At 33.0% G+C, this 27271-nt stretch overlaps 1 protein-coding gene across 1 annotated transcript; it reads left to right on the forward strand.

The window, feature by feature from the left end:
* The first annotated feature begins 761 nt into the window (after positions 1 to 761).
* Positions 762 to 27011, forward strand: LOC143057405 (uncharacterized). Its single transcript, XM_076230708.1, has 17 exons — positions 762 to 907; positions 1356 to 1500; positions 3237 to 3392; positions 4671 to 4932; positions 5307 to 5455; positions 7262 to 7515; positions 7825 to 8045; positions 8562 to 8770; positions 10158 to 10344; positions 12564 to 12737; positions 15164 to 15607; positions 16258 to 16411; positions 16867 to 17006; positions 17402 to 17505; positions 24221 to 24380; positions 24568 to 24647; positions 26078 to 27011. Exons 1-17 carry the CDS (start codon positions 762 to 764, stop codon positions 26300 to 26302), a joined length of 3210 nt encoding a protein of 1069 aa, XP_076086823.1. The 3' UTR covers positions 26303 to 27011.
* Positions 27012 to 27271: the final 260 nt, after the last annotated feature.

Below are 27271 nucleotides of genomic sequence, written 5' to 3' on the forward strand. Positions count from 1 at the left end.
CAAGAAACATGTTTAAACGTTATTTTTACTGTTTGCACTGTGACCGTCTAAAAATAGAAATCTATGTATCCTTAAGGATACATTCGGCATCTACACGGGGGTGCCAAAAGGATACATTCGGCATGCGCGCGGGTGTGCCAAAAGGATACATTCGGCATGAAAGGGTTAAGTGCTATAATTAATTTATAATTAAATAAGATAAACAAATATGTTTAATGATCAAATAAATAAAAACATAATTTTTCTACTTTTATTTGATTTAACTAAATAATTTCATAATCCACTGTAACTTATTTTACACTATGAAATTCTGCATTCAATTCTGCAAAACAAATACATTCAATGTTATTTTCTAAAATGTTCAGAAATTAAAGAAAATTAACAAAAAAATAACATGGTGTAAAACTGATAAATTTCTGTAAAACAACTCGGCACAGTGAGATGCAGAGGCTAATAAGCATCATGGCACTGCAGTGAACTGATAAACTATTTCTAGGTGGCAGTACTAGGGTTAATGTTGAGGGTTTTACGATCATAGAACCACCTACAAATGGTATAATTTGTGTTTCCATTTTTTAAATTTTTCACCAAGCAAGTACTTGAGTATCACTCCGTAAATCCAACGAGTAATCGATTACTAAATATTCACAGAGTTATACATCCTTATTAAAAATAAATGTATATTTTAACAGGAAAATTTTTATTCAAATGCCTCTGACTCCACTCTTTTTGTCATAATTCTGTGTACAAAGATTATCGTAATGATTACTTTTCTGACAATACAATTTCAATTTTTACAGGCAAGACAAGAATTAGAAAAAGTATTAGATGAAAAGATACATCAAGTTGAAGATCTACAGTATCAAATATCCAAGAGAGAGGAAGAGGTTCAACATGCTCTTCAGAGGTAAAAATTGTGATGGCTAGCTTGCAAGTATTTCTATAGGAGACATGTGTATGGCAACCAAATAATTTCTTCTGCCGCATGGACAATTACTTTTTTTAAGTTCAGCAGGCTCAGTGTAAGCTTTTCCCATCACTTGGCATAACATTAATTCAAGGTAGAATTTAGACTCAGCTTGATTTTATTTATGGACTATGTTTAAATTCTGGTACAAAAATTATCTGAAGCATAATTTTGTAAAGGGCGGTGGTTAATGATAGACAGATAAGTAATTAACTTCCAAATTCAAAAGGTTAACTTCAGAAGAAGTGCCTATATCAATGAGAAGGCAATCTATATTATAACAGATAACATGTATTACTTTTGTCTGACAGCTTAAAAAAGGATTAATCATTATAGGTACAAATGATACTTTACATTTATACTAAAAGTATTAATTTTCAATTTTTAGTGCTGAAGAAGAAAGTGTCAGTAAAGCTTCCTCAATGAAACAAATGAGAGAGGTACAGAATCAAATCAAGGAATTACAGGAAGACTTGGAGGCCGAGCGGGAGAGTCGGAACACTGCAGAAAAACAAAAAAGGGATATAAGTGAGGTAAAGATATAAAAAGGGGTATAAGTGAGGTAAAGATATAAAAATAAATAGTTGTGCTAATGAGACAACTATCAACATTAAGTATGGCCTTTGTTAATGAGATAAGCATATACCATGTAGTCAACTTTATAAGCCCAACATTAAATTATGAGAAACAAGTTTTCACCAAAGGACAAAGTTGAAATGGACTTTACCCTTGATAAAATGGTGCAGGATATCTCAGGATAATCTTGAGAAAAATCACAGGGCAATCTTGAGATATCCTGATCCTGGGATAGGGTTAAACATGGGATGGTATTGGAACAAGGATATTCCAGGGATATCCAGAGACCATCCAGACCATAAATATCTTAGTAGAAAATCCTGTGAAACTACTGAGCCAATTTATTCAAACTTGTCCACAATCATCATTTAAATAGGGTATTTAGTTTAAAATTGGTGTTTGATGACCCCGCTAGCAAACCAAGAGGCTAAAAATGGTACATAGGGTAAAATGCAGTTTTTGGCTCATATCTCTGAAACCAAAGCATTTAATACAAAAAGATGTTCACTAGGTCACGATCTCTCTGCCCTGAAATTTTCAGATGAATCGGACAAATTGCTGCCTCTGAATTGGTAATTTTTCAAAAAATTTGCAGCTTTTTAGTTATTGTCTTCAATATTATTATAGATAGAGATAAACTGTAAACAGCAATGATGTACAGCAAAGAGAGATCTACATATAAGTTTACATGAGCAAAATGGTCAATTGACCCATTAAGGATTTATTGCCCTTTATAGTCAATTTTTAACCATTTTTCGTAAATCTTAGTTTACTTTTACAAAAATCTTCTCCTCTGAAACTACTTGGCCAAATTTTACCAAACATGGCAAAATCATTATAAGGGTATCTAGTTTTAAAAATGTGTCCGGTGACCCGGCCAACCAACCAAGATGGCTGCCATGGCTAAAAATAGAACATAGGGGTAAAATGCAGTTTTTGGCTTATAATTCAAAAACCAAAGTATTTTTTCAATTTTTGAGTCAATTTTTAACCATTTTTCGTAAATCTTAGTTATCTTTTACAAAAATATTCTCCTCTGAAACTACTTGGCCACAATCATCTTTGGGGTATGTAGTTTAAAAAATGTGTCTTGTGACCTGGCCATCCAACCAAGATGGCCGCCACGGCTAAAAATAGAACATAGGGGTAAAATGCAGTTTTTGGCTTATAACTCAAAAACCAAAGCATTTAGAGCAAATAGGACGGATTTAAATTGTTTATCAGGTCAATATCTATCTTAATTACACCTTATGTAAGAATCCTGGGTTTTGATTGGTTGATAGCCAGTGTATTTTTCACAAATTTACTGCTATCAAATGCATATCGTTCATTTTTAACGTTGCCGGGGTATATGCAAAAAGGATATGCCTTTTTTACCCTCTCTGCCGTGGTATTTGCCAAAAAATACTCTCTCCGACTGGACGCTTGTAACGTCACGATCATCAATGCATTTTAGACATTTGGTGTAATTAAACAGATATAGCATGTTCTTGAGGGGTATTTGCGAAAAATACCAGTCGAGAGAATGTTAAATTTCGCGAGCCGTAAGGCTCAAGGTGAATGACACAGGCTCTTTAGAGCCTCTAGTTATAGATTAACCACTCATTTTCATCTGTTGCTACACATGCTTATTTTTGCTGTGCAAAAGTTTATTTTCCACTTTTGTACTTGATTGTTTCCTTATTTTTTCTAGGTATACATCCAAGCAGTCAGTGGTAAAGGCCATGCTGTTACAGAAGTGATGTTATGGGAGGGACCAGTAGATGGTATAGCTACCTTCAATCATTACAGGGAATCAGACTGGACACAGGAATTCTGCAGCTGTTGTTTTATTACACCTATACCAGAGGTAGGACAGAATGTCTTACTGTGGATTCATTTATTTTCATGGATACCAATTTTTGTAGTTTGAGGAAACCTTGCTTAATCATGGACATTTATTTTTGTGGTTTTGGCAAATTCTGCATACCTTTCTTTAGAAAATTTGTAATTTGTTGAAAATTTAATTTCGTTGTTCCCTTGAACCCATGAAAACCATGAAAAATTGGTATTCTATGAATACTTATGAATCAACAATATGTCAACTGTGTTTTATGTTAAGGATGAACTTAGGTGAGGTTAGGTGAAAATTAATAAATTAAGAAGTTAAAATTGAGACTATAAGCTGGTAGAGCATTAATTGAGGATAAAAATAAGCTAAAAATATTGATAGGTCATGGACCTCCTTTTCCAGATATTTGAGATTTGAAATGTGGCGGGAAAAGGCTGACTCAGACTTTTACCTTATATATTTGCATTGGTATTATCAGGTCTCAAAACAAAAGAAAGAAAATTAAGAATCTTTTAAAATTTTGGTAAAGGACCTTTCATGAGCTATTAAGTCTTATATGAAAAAATAAATGGGTGTTATGGGGCAAAATATTTTACATTGTATTGTATGGAAAAACACCAAGGAGTTCGAAACATTTGACACAAATTCCAAAACCTCACCTAAGTACATCCTAAAGCTCTTGATTAGTGCAGATAAATCAAGAAAAGAAATTTGATTTTAACTTTATTTTTTTCTAATCACAAAATTATTTTACGACTCTTGAGTGGTATAAAAATGAAACGAAAAGATACAAAAGAGAGGCGAAAGATATCAAAGGGACATTCAAACTCACTAGTCAAAAATAAACTGACAACTCCATGGCTAAAAGAGAAAAAGACCAACAGTACACAAACACAACATAGAAAACTTAAGCAATAGGAACTCAATAAAATACTGGGGGTGATTGAAGATGCTCTGAAAGGGTAAGCAGATCTTACTCCACATGTGGCAAACATCATGTTGCTCATGTTAGAACTCTAAAAAATGTGCTTGTTATTCAATGCTTTCTAAGATTCAAGTTAATATTTATTAATCTTGATTTCTATTATTAATTATTTAATATTCTAATTGATCTTGACTACAATGAATGAATGTATTTCGGCCGGAAGGATGAAAGTTCATAAGAATAAATGTACTGAGATGAATACAAGTTTCATGCATCCACAATGGGTTTGTCAGTTTAAATAATGCAGTAATCAAATTTGTGCATATAATTATAACTTATAAATAACAACATGATCCTCTTTTTTGTTTTAGAACTGCACTGCGTGTAATTGTACCAAATATTTATCTGATAAATTTGGTAATGATAATGTGACAGCACCACCTACAATGTCTACCACTACCATGGTACAGACAACAACTCAACCGTATGAAATAGTTCAGACTGTAAAAACAAATGAAAAAGACATTGTATACAATATCACAAACCCTGGCAACACAACTGTTACTGACCAGGAACCAGTAGATACCAGTACATCACCTGCCCAGCCTTCATGTGGTATACAAGTTGTGGCAGGTCAGTACCAACCTATATTGTTACATTGTGTTATGAAATTGTTTGATAAATTCAGAGATAAAAATTTATGAGGAAATCTATATAATTTTAAAACACTACACAGTTATATATGTTAGAGTGATTAGAAAAAAACAGATGACTTATGAGTGCTAATGAGACAACTCTCCATCCAAGTCACAATTTGTGAAAAGTAATCCATTATAAGTCAATGTACGGTCTTTAACACATAGACTTGGCTCGCACTAAACAGCAAGCTATAATAGGCCCCCAAAATTACTAGTGTCAAACAGTTCAAACAGGAAAAACAACGGTCTAATATAAAACAAGAAACACTTATGATCCTTATTTTTAGTTTAAATTTATATTTGTTTCAGATACAAGTCCATATTTAGTGTCCTGGTGTAGATTGTATAATGATTCCTTGACTCCTCTTTACACTGATGATGACCTAGATTTTGACCCATCAGCTGGTTTCCATGACTATAAGATGGTAGTTGATTATGAGAAATATGATCAGATTGAGGTAAGACGATAGTTGTGCTCCTGCTGTAGGCAATGTGCCTTGTATTTTTAACTGTTACCCTTGTCCCATTTCTTTTCCATACTCTTAATATAAGTTTTCTTGTTCCATTTTTTTTTAACTCTTACACAGTGCTAAGAGTAAGATGAACCAATACTGCAGATAAAGTTAGATTTTGAACAGTGTATCACTTACCGTTCTAGAGTTATGCCCCTTTACAATTTTGAGAATCACAATTTTTTTCCTCTCACTCTGACTTAAGTTTGCTTTATCGAAACATATGGACCTTAGTTGAAGTTTCATAATAAATGGTGATCATCCTGCAAACACAGAATGATTTCTTTAAACAACCTCAAAAAGCGGTTGAAACAAACAAAATACGTTGTTCGTCAACATGTGAACAAGAAAAACCTTGAAAAATAGTTTATATAGAGAATAATACATGGCAAAATCCGTATCATATGTCGTATCATCCCGAGACATCAATATCAGCCCAAGGGCCTTTAGGCCCGAGGGATGATATTGGTCGAGGGTGATACGGCATGTGATACGGATTTTGCCATGTATTATACACTTTATCATATATTTCAACAGAAGAGTATTATATTATATGAACTGTTTTTTGATCCATAGCACTGGGTTACCTTCAGTTCTACTTTTGTCTTGTTTCAAAGGCCTTAAAAGAACTGCTCAATTACTTATCCGAAGCACCTGTGTTACCTTACAATTTGCGTGCTGTTGTTTTAAAAATATTTTGTTTATTATTGTATTAATTTGTGTGTTTTGTATTTTTCATTGTTGTATTTAGTTTGCCGAAAAATATGAAAACTTGACGTTCGTGACGTCACATACAATATGAAAACTCGACGTTTGTGACGTCACATACCAAACAATGACGTCATTCAAAAAATTTACCTATTTTGAGGAAAATTTTTCTTAAGCAAAAAAAAAAACCAAAACTGACTATGTAAAAAAAAAAAAAAAAAAAAAAAAAGTAGGGGTGTGATAAAGGGTATGCGATAAAGGGTGCGCGATATGGATTAAACAGCAGGCTATTTATCACATATGCAAAACTACTGTATTTACTACTAAACATATGATAAATAATTTTATTTACTCCCTAGTTTCACTCCTCTGAAAAAGTTTTTTTCTTGACTAGATATCGTAGAAAAAAACAAACACAGTATATTGTTGTGTCTTTGCTACAAGATCGCCTATAATTTTACATGTTCACCATAAATATATATACAATCAGCAATTCATAAATGAATCAATTTTTTTACTATACACAAATTGATAAGAAATAATAAGTTACATATAATATGGGTAAATGGGGTGGGAAGATGGGGAATAGTATACCAAACCAACCTTGTCTATCTTGTAACCAGCTTTGCATTGGTCAAACACACCTTAAATCTTCTTATATACTGGTTGCCGTAATTGTCCCAGCAGAAAGGAATTCAATGGGTATACTCTATCTTGTTTCTAGATATGGAAAGACTGTTATGTATAAAACATAGGAACTTAAAGAAATGTACCTTCTTTTTTTGTTCTTGGTGTTTGAAGGTGTATGTAGATGGGTCTATGTTCAGTAAGATATGTTGGATCCAAGAATTCCTTTGTTTCATTTTTCAGAAAACTTGGTGCTTGAAGGTGTATGTAGATGGGTCTATGTTCAGTAAGATATGTGGTATCCCAGAATTCCTTTGTTTTATTTTTCAGAAAACGTGGTGTTTGAAGGTGAATGTAAATGGTTCTATGTTCAGTAAGATATGTGGGATCCAAGAATTCCTTTGTTTTATTTTTCAGAAAACTTGGTGCTTGAAGGTGTATGTAGATAGGTATATGTTCAGTAAGATATTTGGTATCCCAGAATTCAGTAGTGACACCAAACTATTGCTCCATGTCTTCAATAAGAACAATTATGTACCACCAATCACAGATTTGTTTGACGTGTTCTCGACTAGAGCCAGCTTCAGGAATGTGATAATGCCTCCATCTTCTGATGCTATGTGTAGATATGGGGGAGTTATACCCATTGACAGATATGAAGCTGGTATTGGGTGAGTTTACAGCAACTCAACAACACACCAAATATATCAAGAGATCAACAAATTTACTTTAAAAAAGGCAAAAGGTGCACATGCACGTTTAATCAAGCTCAAAATTGTCTAGTCTTATTGTGTCTTAGAAGATGTGGTAAGATTGTCAATGAGACAACTCCAAATGACCCAGACATTAACAACTATAGGTCACCGAACAGCCTTCAACAATGAGCAAAGCCCTTAATGCATACTCAGCTTTAAAATGCCCTGAAATGACAAATGTAAAACAATGCAAATGAAAAAAACTAACCAGAAATTTTATTTCAGAACTGACCAGTTAATGACAGATGTGGTATCTTATCAGGAAGTACTGGATCCCTGTATACCATGCTATAGTCCCTGTGCTCCATACACTTGTCAAACCACATGCAACCCAACAGAACAGAAACTGTTAAACTTTACGTTAACAGATCTCAGCTTGCCTGCTAAAAGAGAGGAGAATACAACAGGACAGTTGGTCAACACGTCTATTTCTTACTTTTTAACAGGTACATGTCTTTATATATCTAGACATTGCATCACATAACAAAACTGAAAAATAAGGAGATATGATTGGCAATGAGACATTTATATATCAAAGTATGAATAACTTGGACTATGCATGGTTTTATTTCACACTTTTACTTTACAGTAAAACACATTTTCAATCCTTTTCTTTGAAGGTACTAGATAAGTATAATCTGTAACAGGAAAACAGAGCATTTTTGTTTTGAAAGTATATATACACTATCCTCTTGCTATATGTTATAAACAGCAAAAATGAAGTGATCAGACAGGAATGAGAATGAAATTTGTTATAATAAGAAGATATAAGTGTTGTATTTGAAGATTTGCATGCATTTAAAATACATGATTTGATGCTCTCACAATATAATAATGCTTTAGCTATTTCCAGAAGATAACTATTTGTCACATTCATTTCAATATCTCCATTCGTACACAATTAAAGAATGCACTGCTATGGGAGATGGCACAATTTCATATTTAATATCTTGTGTTTCTAGTAAAGTCCGTCTTAAGTTCAGGAAAATCTGCTGAAGCATCATCATCTGTGTTTTATATTGATGACACATTACCATGGTTTGACCTTGATCAGATGACCCCAATGTATATTGACATAAAACAAGGGGAACTAACTCCTGTCAGCTTCCAGTCATCAAACAGTACAATCAAAGCATTTTGGAGATGTATTGATGAAGAAAGTCAGATTGTGGTGAGTGCAATTTTTAACCGGATTTTTGTGTCAAAAATGTTGGTTATTGATTTGGGGATGTACGGCGGGCCGGGGGGGGTTTGGTGCGGCGAGAGGTCGGGTGCGCGGGCGGCAGCCAAATGTTGTCCGTGCATTTACTCATGAAGTGTTCAACCAAACCTTTTAAAATTTTATTATGTTGTTACTGACAACAAAATGGAGGTCAAGTTCAATAATGACGATTTTGACTTTTACCGCTCAGGAGTTACGGTTCTTGAAAGTTTAAAAAATGTTGTGTCTGTGCATTTACTCATGAACCGTTCAACCAAACCTTTTAAAATTTTAATATGTTGTTACTGACAACATAACGGAGGTCAATTTCAATAATGACGATTTTTACTTTTACCGTTCAGGAGTAACGGTTCTTGAAAGTTTAAAAAATGTCGTATCCGTGCATTTACTCATGAACCAGTCAACCAAACCTTTTAAAATTTTAATATGTTGTTACTGACAACAAAATGGAGGTCAAGTTCAATAATGACGATTTTGACTATTTTCAAAATCCTAGGTAGGAGGACTTCGTAATTTTTTCTTACTTTATTCATTAAGGGCACACAGTTTGTCCTGCTAGAAGGTCATTTTCTATCTAGTTTATATGTTGTTATTGTTGACAACATGGAAGTCAAGTTTGATATTGATAATCATAAATTTTACCTATTAGGAGTTTTAGTCCTTGTAATATTGATATTTGCCAGAACACAAATAAATGTTAAAGAATCTGGTTTACTGTCATTTTGACCGCTCTTGTTGTTTTGTCATTTAGGGGCTCTAACACACATTTTCCATATCATTTGTGTCAAGTTTTATGATTAGGTGACTCTTTGTTTAGCACTTCACAATATATATTCCGATTTAGGTGCCACCTATGGCCAACCTTTTCTCACGGCATTGAAGACCAATTAGAGTCCTTAGGCTGTTTTTCGCTCATTGGTTGAGTTGTTGTCTCTTTCACGTATTCCCCAATTCTATTCTCAAGTTTGCTTAATATTGTGTGGATTATTTTTCCAAAAAATCGTCAAAACCTGTCTGTAGGTTCGTTCATAAGTTTAATCAGAATAAGAACACATGAGCTGGAATTTGTACACAATTTTTGAACAGAATACACAATTGAGCAATCAATCAATTAATTGTTTGGAATGGAATTAAAAGTTGTGAGAAAAATACATAACTTCATTAAGTACTGGAAATTGTTTTATTTTAACAAAACAATTCTATTGTGGTGTTTTGTGAACTGCTGGAATGGGAACATCATAGAGAGGACAGATTCTAATGTCAAATAAAGTTATATTTTGATATTTACATTTTAAATTATGGACTTAATTTTTCATCTCATTTTAATACTTGACAGGAAAATTGGTGGTCTATAGGTACCTTAGTAGGTGGTGATGATCTACAGCCCTGGACATCAGTGGGAGAGGATCAGATAGCCAGTAACAACAGCTTTGGAGGAATTCTACAGAACAATAAGACCTATTATGTGTCCGTACGGTGTCGGAATGGGGCAGGACTTGAAGCTACACACACTGATAAGATAGGTAAAAGTTGACTCTTAAAGGAGGAAGTTATAGGATGATATTTTTGAAAACCTTATGGGGGAAGAAGGCTAATGACTTGATATTATCTTGGAAGTCTCAACATGAATAGATTTACTTTTATCTGTTACCTAATTTTCTTTCTTTTAAACAATATACTCATAGTAGTCCATCATGGTTGTCTTTTGTTACACTTTTTTTTAGTTTCTGTATGAACTCAAAGGAGGGTGTTAGTTGTGTCTTTTAATTTGCTTGACCATTACAAAAGAGCTTTAAACAATTGTTATTGGGTTGGTTTATTGTAGAAGATAGTAATATAATTATTTTGTTTTGTTATATTTTTGTATAAAAATTGCAGATAGTTGGTGTTTTTATGCCCCACCTACGATAGTAGAGGGGCATTATGTTTTCTGGTCTGTGCGTCCGTCTGTCTGTTCGTCCGTCCGTCTGTTCGTTCGTCCGTCCGTCTGTCCCGGTTCAGGTTAAAGTTTTTGGTCAAGGTAGTTTTTGATGAAGTTTAAGTCCAATCAACTTGAAACTTAGTATACATGTGCCCTATGATATGATCTTTCTAATTTAAATGCCAAATTAGAGTTTTGACCCCAATTTTACGGTTCACTGAACATAGAAAATGATAGTGCAAATTTCAGGTTAAAGTTTTTGGCTTCAGGTTAAAGTTTTTGGTCAAGGTAGTTTTTGATGAAGTTGAAGTCCAATCAACTTGAAACTTAGTATACATGTGCCCTATGATATGATCTTTCTAATTTAAATGCCAAATTAGAGTTTTGACCCCAATTTTACGGTTCACTGAACATAGAAAATGATAGTGCAAATTTCAGGTTAAAGTTTTTGGCTTCAGGTTAAAGTTTTTGGTCAAGGTAGTTTTTGATGAAGTTGAAGTCCAATCAACTTGAAACTTAGTATACATGTGCCCTATGATATGATCTTTCTAATTTAAATGCCAAATTAGAGTTTTGACCCCAATTTTACGGTTCACTGAACATAGAAAATGATAGTGCAAATTTCAGGTTAAAGTTTTTGGCTTCAGGTTAAAGTTTTTGGTCAAGGTAGTTTTTGATGAAGTTGAAGTCCAATCAACTTGAAACTTAGTATACATGTGCCCTATGATATGATCTTTCTAATTTAAATGCCAAATTAGAGTTTTGACCCCAATTTTACGGTTCACTGAACATAGAAAATGATCGTGCAAATTTCAGGTTAAAGTTTTTGGTCAAGGTAGTTTTTGATAAAGTAGAAGTCCAATCAACTTGAAACTTAGTATACATGTTCCCTTTGATAAGATCATTCTAATTTTAATGCCAAATTAGAGAATTTATTCCAATTTCACAGTCCTTTAAACATAGAAAATGATAGTGCGAGTGGGGCATCCGTGTACTGTGGACACATTCTTGTTTATTTTGTATATTGCAATGATGTTGCGTAAAGGTGCACACAGTTGGTATCTGCTTTTTCTACAGTGACATTGGTTTTTTTTTCTGATATGATATTTTCCTTTTGGTTAAAAACATAAAGTTTTGTTTGCTATCCAACTCAAAATAGTTATAAAAGGTACAACAGTAAAATTAATGGAACTGAAATAGGTATTGTTAAGTCGGATTTTAGTTGTTGTGTTTTATGTTACCTATAAAAAGGAAGATGTGGAATGCTTACCAATGAGACAACTCTCAACAAGAGACCAAATGACACAGAAATTAACAGCTATAGGTCTCCATACATCCTTCAACAATGTTAAAGTAAGATTTTAGGTGTTGTGTTTTATAATACTTGTTAAATTCTAATTCATAACCTTAAACAAACATAAAATATTTATCAAATAACCACAAACTCTTACATGGGAGACGCCACTTACTGAAATAAGTGCACATTTTAATATAAATATGAGTATAATATTTTGGAAAGTTCATATAAATACACAGGTATTAATCAGCTTGTACATTTACTGGTTTCCCCATACTAATGGTCTACAAATCTGAAAATAAATAATATAATTAATAATACTATTCATTTGGCAAAATGCTACTGTACACTTTGACTGCAATAGCTTGAATGACTTTAAACCACCTGAGTTCACCTGTGCATGAACTCGATATCCCAATCAAACCGACCTTACTATAATTAACCAAACACTAGTCAACTAAAAACCAACAACATTTTTACATGTTCGATTTCTGTACAACTTTGATAAATACATTTTGTTACAGGAGTGAGAGTTTTACTAGAACCCCCGTCAGCTAATGGAGTAATTGTAACTATTCCTGATTCTTCTGACTTTACTGGTATTGACATTTATCCAAATGGTTCCAGGACGACAACTTTTGATTCTTCAATGGGAATGACCTTCACTGTGGGAACAGACCAATCTATTTATAGATATGGTAAGTTTCAATACAGGACTTTGTATCCTTCAAATAGGCTGACCATCTTTATTTTATTTTGAGCTGATTATTTTTTATGCCCCATTTATGGGCATAATGTTTTCTGGTCTGTGCGTCTGTCTGTCTGTCCGTCCGTCTGTCCAGCTTCAGGTTAAAGTTTTTGGTTAAGGTAGTTTTTGACGAAGTTAAGTCCAATCATTTTGAAACTTAGTACACATGTTACCCAGGGCTTCCAAGAAATATTTGAGCCAGCCGGACATTTTATCATACATGTCAAGTGACATGATATTCGCGTGTAATACACGCTTTTTCAACGGTTTACATGCGAGGATTTTGTCACATGGCGTGTACACGCTTTTCACCACTTTACACGCAATTACACGCTTTTTCGTTCTTTTCATTTTTTGGTCGTTAGTGATATCGCTATTCTCGGGTTTTTTCCTTATTCGGTGATAAATACCGAAAAATTCGAAGTAATTGTTTGGCTGCCTTATTGTTTATTTTTCTTTATGGACAAACAGTAAAAGGTAAGTAGTTTGTGATTAGTTTTAATGATTTTGTGACTTTCTTTCAAATTCACTTTATAGGGGAAATGTGCACAGAAAGAGGTCATTTTCAGGGCCTGTACCGTCGTCTAAAGTGCCGATTGTTAAGCCAAAACGATGTGTACGGCAAGATTCAAGATTTATAAATTATATTTTTGGCGTTCAAGTTTCAATGATCGAGTGACAAGTAACGCATAATTTGTGCATTCTTTGTTACAATGATAAAAACCCCAATATATGTGAGAGGAGAAATACAATGTAGCTATTTGAATAAGCATTTAACATGTTTATCTAATGGAAATCAAATTTATAAAACATTTTCAATTTCAATTTCAGTTTCAAATCTAGCCTATACAGGAACAGATTTCTACAGGCCATGGGGATAAAAATATCACAGAACTGTTGGATCAGCTCTCATAGTACCAGCTTTCTTCTGATGAACTACCCAGTTTTAACCAGGCAATAGCAATGGGAGTAATGGCAGAGATAATAGAGGACAATTTACATTGCTATAAAAAAACAAACATTATGACATTCTTTCAAATCTTGATGAAGCTAATTCAGTCAAATATCAATTCCTACTGTGGGAAAGCCTTTTCAATTATAAAGAAATTGACACGGAATTCTGATCAGAACTTGACTATGGTACATTTGTTTGTGTGCTGTTATCAAATAAATGTAACTAAACTTGAAACTGGCAGTTGTTTTGAATATGTGCCTAGTGGTGGTGCTTTAAAAGCAACATAACAGACCACTGTTTATTGTTTAATACAATAAAAGTTCATAGTAGAATATACATTGTTTTTTTTATATTCAAAATTTTGTATGAAATTATGAACATTACCACATTCATATTAACAAGTCCGCATCTACGTCACACGTTTTCACACGCTTTTTGACATATCATGTCATGTCATGACATGATTTCCCATTGTCAGAGGTTGACATGTATGCATTTTATATCTGATCCTGATTTTAGTCCCGAAATACCAAGTCACAAAAGGCAATCATGGAAATCACTTTCAATTGGCCATACAAACCCCTGAAATGTAGAAAATAACTTTGAATAAACCGATTAATTTATACAATGTCCGGTACTGAAAATAGTTTACCTGTCACCTGAACAGGTAGATTTCAGCTGTCCAACAACTAATTAGCCTTTATTAAAATTAGAAAGTATTGAAGTAGGGGTTGTTTTGATAGTAATTAATCATCATGTCACTTTTATGACCGGAAATGTGTGGCTGTTAAAGACAAAAGGTTGGGTCAAGAAGATTGCGAATAATGTTAAAATGACCAACTTTTAAGAAAAGCCTTGAAAACTAAAAAGTAAATGACCGTTTCATGCTTTGCCCAGCCGGACTATTACCAGACATAACACAAATGTCCGGAATATATGACCTTTTTGGAAGACTTGATGTTACCTATGATATGATCTTTCTAATTTTAATGCCAAATTAGAGATTTTCCCTCATGTTCACGGTCCCCTGAACATAGAAAATGATAGTGCGAGTGGGGCATCCGTGTGCTTATGGACACATTCTTGTTTTCAAATACTTTGAATTTAAGTTAATTATTCTTGGTAGAACTTGGTGTTATTTAAGTAGTTTTCAAAGAACTGGGAGGGATATCCAGGTGATTTATTTCTATGTTCATCAAACCTTTAGTTTCCAAAACAATAGAAATTAAATGGAAATATTTCATTAATTAAGTTCTTTATTTACACAAATTTGAAAAGAGATCAATAATAAAAAGTTTTATCTATAATCATCAGTTCATAGCTAGAAAAGTTTAATGAATAAAATGCATGACAAAAAAAGTGAGATACAAATTAATTTCTGTCATGATTGTTAAACAATTGTTTTTTCTATCGTTATATAGACTGGTGTTTGGGGTCAGATGAACTCAGAGATGATATTTTCCCATGCACATGGATTGGCCATAATGCTTCAGGAACCATCAAAATACAAAATGGCTGGTTGACAATAAACACAGCAGACATCAGAAGACTGTCAGAGTTTAATCCTGCACAAGATAGTTCCCTGTCAGAAACAGAAAGACTTAGTGATGATAACAATGTTTTTAAGATGGAGCCAGGAAGAACAATCTTTATGATGCTACAAGTGTGTAATGAGGCAGTGTTGTGTACACCATTGCAGATAGCGTCAGTCCTTGTAATAAATGACAAATCTGTTGTATGTCCTTTGATGAATGGAGATCATGGGATTAGGTTAGAAATGAAACCTGATACTGGTACATGTCAAAGTTATAAAAGAAAGAGACATGCATCACATCCTGATGAAATTGACATTGTAACTTCTAATTGTAAGTTTGATTTACTTACCTCATCCAGTTTGTGAAAAAAAACAAGTGATTTTTTTTAATGGCCATTGTGGATAAAGTAGGGTAAAATGCAATAAATAGGCTAATATCTTGAAAACCAAAATAGAAAAAGCAAAGGAAGAGAAGATTGATCAGCTTAATATCAGTTTAATTAGATTTCAAATATATCACTTCAAATATAAAACATAGAATTAAATCAATCTCAGCACGCAACAAGACTATGTTATAACTTTAAAAAAAAAAGTGCTGCATATCAGCTTATCCAGTCAATCTTTTTATCACACACTATTTACAGCGGGGCCCACAGAGATGATGTTTAGTTGGTATTAGAAAATTATAAAAAATAAAAATGATCTGAAAGAAAATTAAGATCTGCAATTTAATCAAACATGAATTCAATCGTCAATTCACTGCTGTTTCAGTCTTTATACATCCTTGGCTGTCAAATATGCGACTTTGAGTGTTCCTGTTAAAGGTAAATCCAGAAAAGCTATTTGACGAATGAAATTTATTAAGTGTCTTTTTCATACTTTTCAACATGGTTATTTTAAACACAAATGTAATTTTTATTAATCTGGTTTGATCCAGAAAACCATAAATAATATATGTATGCTTTAAGCCTGTATTTTCAGCTGGAATACTTACTGGACAAAGTTTGTTATTACAACCAATGGACAATGCAACACTGACAGCAAACTATTTGTCATCTGCCTCTGACAATTTCCTTCCTTATATCGTCAACCCATACAACACCACAGATAAACTAAAAAGACTATTACATGGAAGGTCAGTGATCTAAAGTTATCATGGTAAAATTTTCAAAGTATGCACCAAAACTATCAAAGTAGAGTCTTTGGATATTATTAGAATTGTTCAATCAGACTTATGGTGTTCAACGAATAAAACCTCTTTGTATAGAACTTTTTTTTGAACACTGACATTTTTATGCAAAAATTTATTAACACCACAAAATCAATTTTCCACAAGCAACAATAAATAAATCTACATATTTGAATCATGCTTCAGAAGTATTTAATTATAAAACATTGAGTCAAACTTGGAGACAAATAATATGCTAATTAAAGTTTCTTAAACTGTTGGTGGAAGCATTGTAATATCTTATAAAAGGGATTTCATTAAAAAAAAAATCTACACTAAAAATAGTAATAACATCTTTTCTAATGTTGACTGGTGTATATCAAAATTGGGAGTTAAAAATTCCCTTTCTTTACATTTTACAGATGGAATAAAAGTGAATTCACTTTTTGTCTTGCATCAGTTGGACATGTACCTTACTCAGGACCGATAACTATGACATATGATGACACAGAAGATGGTAAAAACAGTGGAATGAAACTTATCATCACACATTGGAATCCAAGTATGCAGTTTATATTTCAGTAGCAATTAAGGGGTTCATTGTAGTAGCTGAATTTATACTTTATAACCTGTGAAGAATCACTGAATTTTGTGAATTTTATGGATGTAAGGGCATGTTATTCACATTATGAAAAAGATCCTCAATATTAAATGTAATGTACAGGTGCAGTTGAGAAGAAAATAAGGTCAACACTCTTGTAAGGAAAATTTGTTCACTAAGTATATATAGATATGTTCCTCTGGAGACCGGTCTTCTGTGCTAGTCAAAAATAAATTATGTTGATTCTGCTGTCATTTTATGTATGCATGAACTATTAGCTACTTAATATGATACATCAATTCCTTATTATCATATTTTAAAACACTTAAAAATGTTCATTTACATATTTTGAACAGGAAATCAACAATGGGAGATAACTAGCAGATCCTGTTTGGGAGTAGATGGTGTAACAGATCTAGAAGTACAGGACCCTACTCATTCCAGTACACACACAATTAAGGTAATAAAATTTAACAATTGATATAAATGTACAGCAATCCAACAACACATTTTTATTCCCCATTTATAGGCATTATGTTTTCTGGTCTGTGCGTCCTTTCGTTTGTCCGTCTGTCCAGCTTCAGGTTTAAGTTTTTGGTCGAGGTAGTTTTTGATGAAGTTGAACTTGAAACTTACTACACATGTTCCCTATGATATGATCTTTCTAATTTAAATGCCAAATTAGATTTTTAACTCCATTTTCAGGGTCCACTGAACATGGAAAATGATATTGCGGATGGGGCATCCGTGTACTGGGGACACATTCTTGTTTCTAGAATTATTATCTAGAGGTCACATTAAGGCATTCAATGTTTGGATATACAGTGTAACCTGTGTTATCCAACACACACTGGGGGGATCAGAAAAAAATGTTGGATTAAGCAGGGTGTTGTAATATTCAGGGTTTTTTTCTGCAAGGATATGCATATTTTGGGACCATGAAAATGTGTTAGTTAAAGTAGGATGTTGGAATACTAAGGTGTAGTTAAAGTACAAAAAAATGTAGGTTACACTTTTATATCTTTAAATTATCCATAATTTTATGACAGTCTATTTTGTTAAAGTACATATTGGTATAGATGATAATTTATGGGCAGGCTGTATAAAAAAGAGAGATCCACCAACCCATTAAAAAGAATCATTTTGTTCAGCAGGTGCATTGTTATTGTTGCATTATCTAGCTACCTGGTCCCACATACAACCTTTTGTTTATTAACCTAAAATTTTTTAGTATTATTAAAGGTGATACCTTACTACAGGGAGATAATGTGAGGGTACCCACATTGCACATATTTTCACAGTTTTAAATTTTAACCTACATTTAGTTATGCTTCAGACAAAAGTTTTCATTATGTGTTTATTTTGTAGATGTATCATTATTTGCTATATGGTTTAATTCACCAATTCAATTTTGAATCCATAAAAAATCATAGAAAAATTGGTCTGAACTGAACTCCAAACGATCAATAATTATGTTATGAGGAGTACCCAAATTGCATCCATGCTAAATTCGCATAGTCCAAAGTGGAATAACAGAGATTTTGTTTAATTTCCTCAAATATTTTGAACAATTAGATATTTGTCCATGCTAACTCTTCATTTTTGGGGAAAGACGCCTTGAAGCCGTCAATCCCCTATGGGGTTGACCAGAGTGACATTCCCTCACATCATTCATTTTGTTTTTATAGTGTGGAAAACCCACCAACAAATCTTACTGAGATTGATGAGAAGGAAACACACAAATGAATAGATTGACTAAATAAAACACTTTTCTACACATTTCCCTTCTGTTTCTAGCGAAATTATCGTATTTTGAGCTCTCTTTTACACTATTTACGTTTCTTTTACAATCCGGAAAAATCAGTATGACGAGATATTCTAAATATATCCAACCTACATTATATTTTATAATGACGTCATTGTTGGAATAAAATAATGCCACACTATGCAGAAGCAGGGATATCCTTCACTGGTTATTTAAATCATTCTCAGAGTTCGTGCACTAATTATAAATTGTTATTTGTTAAATTTAAACATAATTATGTTTGCTGTAGATAATTCAAACATCAACATCTGGGGCGTAGCTGGGTCCCTTTGAAGTGCACGCCAACCAGGGGGGGTTTGGGGGGGATTGTCCCTCCAAGATTTTTTTTTTGGCTAGACGCAAAATGGTGCGTTCTGACGGCCTAAAATTGGTTTGATTAGCAAATTATTAAGACTGTATTTGATCATTTTTTATTGAGAAACATCCTGAATATTTTTCAAAAGTCTGCCCTTCGTTTTTTTGGCTGCAACAAAAACGTCCATGGCCTTGTCTAAATTGACCTCAAAATCACGGTGGAACCCAGAGCCGATAATCTGTCATTTCTCATTTATACCAAAAAGGTCTGCAATATCAAGAGTGGTTTGGTATAGCTCGTTCCAAACATTATCATCATTTTGCTCAGAACGCACCATTTCAGTAACGGACTAGTACTGCGGAACTTGGCTTGATGAAGTCTTGAAAGGCGATTTTATTTTATTTTAAATGCGTTGACGCCTCAATATTTCGTCGACAGGAAGGTGTCAAAACAGAACATTATGAAGTAGCCCTTCAAAACAATAATTTAAAGAGGGAATTCAGATTTGTATTTACCGTTATCGTAATTTACATATAAAAGAGGGGTGAAAGATACCAAAGGGACAGTCAAACTCATATAAAGTTTACTGTAATTCATTAAATTGTTCAGGGTCGGAACCAAAGTTGAGAGATAAAAATGGAACAAAAGTCAATTGGTCATTTTTTTGCCAAAATAATGTACGAAATTTACAACCCTTATCTAAACAAACATGTGAGTAACAACCCCTGCAGCCCTGTTAGTTCAACGACGTGCATTATATATTTTTTTAATTGAAATGGAGTTAATATAGATCAATATACCTTGTCGGAAATTTGAAGGTGTGGACATCTTTCCATTTGTCGGGCAAAAGTTGTAACTTTACATCTTTTCCTAAGAATTCGAATCTATCAACAAAGAAATATCTCGATAAGATGGTTTTTTGTACTGGCTTTGACATGACACTGATGTGGCATTAAGTTAAGTTCAATCATCGTCAATTTTTGACGTTTCAGGGGTGTCTAAATTGTCCTGATTTGTTGCTGGGTGTGTTTCTGCATGACTATCACTGTTGGTAGGCGTTTTTGTGAGAGAATAAAAATGTCTAGCGTTTGCCCTTTACTTAGGCTTGTCAGTCCTTGTCACGCTTTGAACTGTTTATGTATTCACGGTTTTATACGCTGCTTTTTACGTCCAGTACCAGAAGAAAATTCTCGCAAAAAAATTAAAAACGATTTCGGTCAGGGTTGATTTTACAGACGGAAATATTATTGTGACGTTATTAAAATAGTTATACTGTATCGTTTTCTACTTTGCTTGATTAAGTTAGATTTAATATTTTTTACTCGTTTGTATTTTTTAAAAATTTTTCGGCGTATTAAAATTATTTTTTTAGACCCCGATATGTGAACGCCATGGCGTGACAGCGTATATGGAGCTACACCCCAGAACATGCAATACTTTAATTTGTAGATCAACATCTTTCAAAGTAAACAAAGTTGGTGGAGATACATGAGATTGGGGAGAGAAACGATTTTTTTTAATTTATCTGTAAAATTCTGTTTTGTGAATCTTCCTCCAAATCAGGAGCACCTCAATTGATGAGTAATTATCCACTAAAATAAAACTTGAAAATGTGACATTTAGTATATGATTAGTAGTCTTCCATTAAAACTAAATTGTGTGTACCAACAAATGAATCATTGTAATGGTAAAAAAAAAATTAAAGAAAAGTTGCATTTTATAGTTTAAACCTATTTATTCATGAAATTTACAAATATTTCAAAATGTAGGATCTGGAAACAAGCTTCACACAGTTTACATCAATCATATTATTTTCTATTAGTACCTGTATCCCTGTGATGAGAGTTGTAACTGGGAACTTTATCAATAGAAATTAAAAATTAAATGGATTTTTCAGTCCTATAAACTTTCTTAAGTAAAAAATTAAAAATATTAGAGTACTGTCACAAAAAATGGAAAATGGCCTAGCCTGCAGTTCAGTGGTACACAATTAAGATTTCAGAAAACATTGTAGTTGTTGTTAAATGACAGAAATCAGTTGAATTTTACATAATTAACTATCAACTTTAATCGAATGTTTAGATTTAGAAGATGCAGATCTCTTGGTCCAAATTGAATCATAAACTAAGGTAACAAAATTAGATTAAACAACAACAATTGACTTCAATATTGTCAACCTTTCTACATGTTCTAGCTGTTCTTTTTTTCATTCCTTATATGAAGACTTATCAAAAGATACATCCCCCCCCCCCCCCCCCCCCCCCAAAAAAAAAGAGACAAGGGCTGTCTTTCCCCTCAGAGCTATTCAGCTCATTGATTTAAGAAATGGATGTTTGTAACATATTGTACTTGCTAATTTTAAAAAGATGACGTTTTGATGACATTGCATGGCGATGTTTTCCGTACATTTTGCTTTTCCAGTAAACACTGCATCTGTTGATGAATACTGTGAACGTTTTGTGGATATCTAAATATGTTTACCTATGTTGAAAGATGTGCATAGTATCAAATCATAAAAATACCAATTGTTTTGTCTAGTAATCTTGTACAAATAAGTCAACATGACCGAAATAACTCCCCTTTAGGAGTTATTGCCCTTTATAGTCAATTTTTAACCATTTTTCGTAAATCTTAGTTATCTTTTACAAAAATCTTCTCCTCTGAAACTACTCAGCCAAATTAATCCAAACTTGGCCACAATCATCTTTGGGGTATCTAGTTTAAAAAATGTGTCCGGTGACCCGGCCAACCATCCAAGATGGCCACCGTGGCTAAAAATAGAACATAGGGGGTAAAATGCAGTTTTTGGCTTATAACTCGAAACCCAAAGCATTTAGAGCAAATCTGACATGGGATGAAATTGTTTATCAGGTCAAGATCTACCTGCCCTGAAATTTTCAGATGAATTGGACAACCCGTTGTTGGGTTGCTGCCCCTGAATTGGTAATTTTAAGGAAATTTTACTGTTTTTGGTTATAATCTTGAATATTATTATAGATAGAGATAAACTGTAAACAGCAATAATGTTCAGCAAAGTAAGATTTACAAATAAGTCAACACGACAGAAATGGTCAGTTGACCCCTTTAGGAGTTATTGCCCTTTATAGTAATTTTTTTACCTTTTTTCATAAATCTTAGTAATCTTTTACAAAAATCTTCTCCTGAAACTACTGAGCCAAATTAATCCAAACTTGGCCACAATCATCTTTCGGGTATCTTGTTTAAAAAATGTGTCCGGTGACCCGGCCATCCAACCAAGATGGCTGCCATGGCTAAAAATAGAACATAGGGGTAAAATGCAGTTTTTGGCTTATAACTCAAAAACCAAAGTATTTAGAGCAAATCTGACATGGGGTAAAATTGTTTATCAGGTCAAGATCTATCTGCCCTGAAATTTTCAGATGAATCAGACATCCTGTTGTAGGGTTGCTGCCCATGAATTGGTAATTTTAAGGAAATTTTGCCGTTTTTGGTTATTATCTTGAATACTATTATAGATAGAGATAAACTGTAAACATCAATAATGTTCAGCAAAATAAGATCTACAAATAAGTCAACTTGATTAAAATGGTCAGTTGACCCCTTTAGGAGTTATTGCCCTTGATAGTCATTTTTTACCAATTTTTCGTAAATTTTGTAGTCTTTTACAAAAATCTTCTCCTCTGAAACTACTAGACCAAATTTTACTCAGCCACAATTATCATTGGAGTATGTAGTTTAATAAATGTGTCCGGTGACCTGGCAAACCCACCAAGATGGCCATCATGGCTAAAAATAGAACATAGGGGTAAAATGTAGATTTTGGCTTAGAACTCTGAAACCAAAGCATTTAGAGCAAATCTGAAAAGGAGTTAAATTGTTTATCTAGTCAATATTTATCTGCTCTGAAATTTTCAGGGGAACTCGAAGAGTTATTGCCCTTTATAGTCAATTTTAAACAATTTTCATTAATTTTATAAATTTTTGTAAATTTTTACAAAATATTTTCCTCTGTGTAACTAAAGGGCCAAGTTAATTATAGATAGAGAAAATTGTAAGTAGCAAGAATGTTCAGTAAAGTAAGATCTACAAACACATCACCAACATCAAAACACAATTTTGTCATGAATCTATCGGTGTCCTTTGTTTAATACATGTATGCACATAGACCAAGGTGAGCGACACAGGCTCTTAAGAGCCTCTAGTTTACTTGACCTCAACCTCATTTCATGTATCAGTGAACAAGGTTAAGTTTTGGTGGTCAAGTCCATATCTCGGATACTATAAGCAATAGGTCTAGTATATTCGGTGTATGGAAGGACTGTAAGGTGTACATATCCAACTGGCAGGTGTCATCTGACCTTGACCTCATTTTCATGGTTCAGTGGTTAAAGCTTAGTTTTTGTGCTTTGGTCTGTTATTCTCATACTTTATGCAATTGTTCTACTATATTTGTTGTATCGAATAATTGTAAGGTGTACATATCTAGCGGTCAGATGTCATCTGACCTTGACCTCATTTTCATGGTTCAGTGGTCAAAGTTAAGTTTTTGAGTTTTGGTCTTTTTATCTTATACTATATGCCATTAAGTCAACTATTTGGTGTATGGAAATATTTTATGATCTATATGTCAGTTGTACAGGTTTTTTTTTACCTTGACCTCGTTTTCACGGTTCATTGCTCAGTGTTAAGTTTTTGTGTTTTTGGTCTATTTTTTCTTAAAACATAAGCTATAGGTCAACTATATTTGTTGTATGGAAGCATTGTTAGCTGCACATGTCTGCCTGGCATAGTTCAATTTAGTTCTGCCAAGTTTTACATGAATTTAATTTAAAACAATGCACCTTAATCTACATTGATCACTAGCCTGTTAACTCTGAAGTTAAGAGTTCTAACCATGTTTATGGTAAAATTGGTTGGACTCCCAATTTAAATTGACATATGGTTTGATAGCTTGTGATTCTTGATGCTTCCACCAATTAAAACAAGCCTTTTTTATATAGCTTATGTTGCTGAATATGGTTTTAAACTGGTGTAAAATAGAAATTAAGATTTTATATATAACATGTATTACAGCAAAAAGATGATGAGATCAATCAACTGAAGAAAGAAACAACAAGGTTAAATAAAGTAAGGGAGACAATCCAGAGAAGACTAAGACAAATAGAAGATCTAAAAGCTGAAGTCGAACAACAGAAGGAAATCCTGAAAAGTCAAAATCTGGCTTTGGAAAGAGGTGATTATTTTATTGATCTTAAAGCAACAAATAATGTTTGAAAATACACTCAAATTTTATTTCAAAAATGCTCAAATATAAGTGTTTACTCATAATAATAGACTAACGAAACAGAGAATTGCGATAACAATAATATTTTTGGATTTTACAAGTTTTATTTTAAACCACACTTTTATGTATATTTCAGATCTGGATGCCACTATTAAGAAAGTAGATACTGGTAAAAAGGAAAACCAAGATGTAAAGAAATTTGAAACTGAAAAGAAGGTAACATATGTTTTACTATGAAAATTAATAATTTATTCCATTTTAAATTGATTAATTAATTGTTCTGTTTGAAAAAATAAATAAATGTTTTTTGTCTAGCCTTCGACTTTTGTTGAAAAAAGCATGACATAGCGATCCTACATTCCGTCAGCAGCAGCGTCTTTGTCCACAAATATTCATTGTGGTTAAAGTCATAAGAAACGAGTGACCGGTGAAAAATAATGTTCTTCCAATTCTTGAACCAATGCATACAGACATCATAAACTTCTTCTGTGCTCGAATTTATCAATTTTTTCGTGCAAATTTCGTATAATTGTCAATTTTATTTTCAATCGGTCAGTGTTGTTGTGAAAATATGGCAGGTAATTAAAGTTCGTGTATTGAAGCCGAAGTTTAACGATTGTCACCTGTTTGTCAACAATTGACGAAAAATAAACAAAAAAGCATGGAAATTGAGCACGTGTTTAAAATGTAAATTCAGATAACAGTTTATTTTAAGGACATCCATGCGTATTGTGGTCACCGGATTTTTACGAGATGGGTCACACTGAGGTCACCTTGCATACGGAAAATATGTCGGGGGAATTGCTTGCTGGAAGGAAGCTATTCAAATAAAGTAAACTTCTTCTAAATATGAATAAATTAAAGAATTTTCTTCAGAAAAAAGTATATGTACATAAGTTTTATAATGAAAACTATCCATTGAGTTATAAAAATCATATGCATTATTTTTTTTTTATTTGAGGTTTCTTATGACTTTAAAAGTTTTTGAAATTTTTATAACTTTCTTAAACTATCCTGAACTTGTACCAAATGTTTATGATTATAAGATAGTATCAAAAAGTTAATTTTGTTCAAATCTTCTACCTGTTTTTCTGTATTTTACTTATAAATAGACTTAGTTTTTCTTTCAGTTAACATTACATGCAGTCTGCAGTTAAGTTTTTAAAACATTTATTAGATTCATAAACTATCCTGGATTTTTACCAAACTTGGACAGAAGCTTCTAAAAATCAAAAGATAGTAATGAAATGAATATTTTTATTATTTTTTATCCTCATTTTTGTTGAGCTTTCAATTAACAGCAAAAGTAGGTGAGAGGAACCCTTACAAATTTTTATGCCCCACCTACGATAGTAGAGGGGCATTATGTTTTCTGGTCTGTGCCTCCTTCCGTCTGTTCGTTCGTCCCACTTCAGGTGTTAGCTCACCTGGCCCGAAGGACAGTAACATTTTGTCGGATTTCAATATTATTCACTACACTATAAGTTTTTATATTCAGATAGTTTTCCAAAATATTAGGTTTACATTAAAATGTCAATCATGATTACAGGCTCATGACCTTCAATTATTCTTAATAGTTCTAGGGACGTTTTACTTATGTAAGTTGACTTTAACTTTAAACGGTTAAACATTCTATTATTTTTCAGTTGAGAGAGTTGGAGGCTGAATTAGAAGATGAACGTTATCAGGGAGCTAATGCTCTCAACAGCAGAAAGAAATTAGAAAATAACATTAAGGATCTTCGACAACAAGCAGAGTTAGCTGTTTGTGTAAAGGAAGATGCTGTCAAACAGCTTAAACGTGTACAGGCTCAGATGAATGACAATCAAACAGAACTTGATAGTCTCATGATGAAATGCAAGCCTCCATGAAGGATATAGAAAGGAAACTTCAGAATTATAAAGCTGATGTACATGTTCTCTAACTTAAGATGCCTCAACCAAATGTTAAGTAACCTATACACAATGTTTTTTACGTACCACAAAATACAGATCATGATGAATTTGGTGGGGTCACTTTAATAATTATCGAGTTATGGCCCTTGATCATTCGGAATGTATCCTCGGGCGCATGTCAAATGTATCCTTAAGGATACATAGATTTCTATTTTTAGATGGTCACAGTGCAAACAGTAAAAATAACGTTTAGAACTGTTTCTTAGCCCAGTTGCTTCATAGATGTTATTACAAACCTCAAATGCATTCGATATTTTATTATTGGGTCTAAAAAGGTGTCAAAATATGTTTTTTCAAAGATTGTTGAGAAAAAAAACTCCTGAAAAACAAAAACCTTTCATTACCAATTACATCAGAGTGTTTTACCATTGTTTTATCATGAAAATTGAAAATCATTTAACTTGTACAAAAGTAATGAATGTACGTATATTTTGGAATTGTGAGATGGATATTTGTAAAACAACCTGAAATGGAGACTTTGATTGTCATCATTAGGTGCACGACTGAAATTTATTATTTCTTGCTGACAGTCAACCTTTCATTACTGATTCAATCAAGAGTCTACAACTATTGTTTTATACACTCTTGGGGGTTTGTGGTGCTACAGGTTATATTTATACCCCACGCAACGAAGTATCATGTATCTCGTCTTGTAACAGAGGATTTTAAAGGTCTGGTTCAGCATACAAAAAATTTTAAAGTTCTTATGAAAAACAAATTCTGTCATGTCTGTTGACAGAGAAAAAAAAATGAGATGCCAAGATGATTATTTTTATTTAACAAATTGTTTTTCTCATTTTTTTTTTTTAAAGAAAACATTGTCAAAGAAGGGAAGTGGGAAAAAAATGTGATTTAGAAGGGAAGGTTTTTTTTTTGCCGAAGGGA

The sequence above is a fragment of the Mytilus galloprovincialis genome, chromosome 13 (genome assembly GCF_965363235.1).
Source record: "Mytilus galloprovincialis chromosome 13, xbMytGall1.hap1.1, whole genome shotgun sequence".
In the NCBI taxonomy this organism is placed as follows: Eukaryota; Metazoa; Mollusca; class Bivalvia; order Mytilida; family Mytilidae; genus Mytilus; species Mytilus galloprovincialis.

Bases quoted from the DNA above. Each gene is read 5' to 3' on its own strand.
- LOC143057405 (XM_076230708.1), top strand. From the start codon at position 762: ATGATTACTTTTCTGACAATACAATTTCAATTTTTACAGGCAAGACAA. The intron at 8,046-8,561 runs GTACATGTCTTT...TTGTGTTTCTAG, and splicing joins TATTTCTTACTTTTTAACAG to TAAAGTCCGTCTTAAGTTCA. The intron at 17,506-24,220 runs GTAATAAAATTT...CATGTATTACAG, and splicing joins CCAGTACACACACAATTAAG to CAAAAAGATGATGAGATCAA.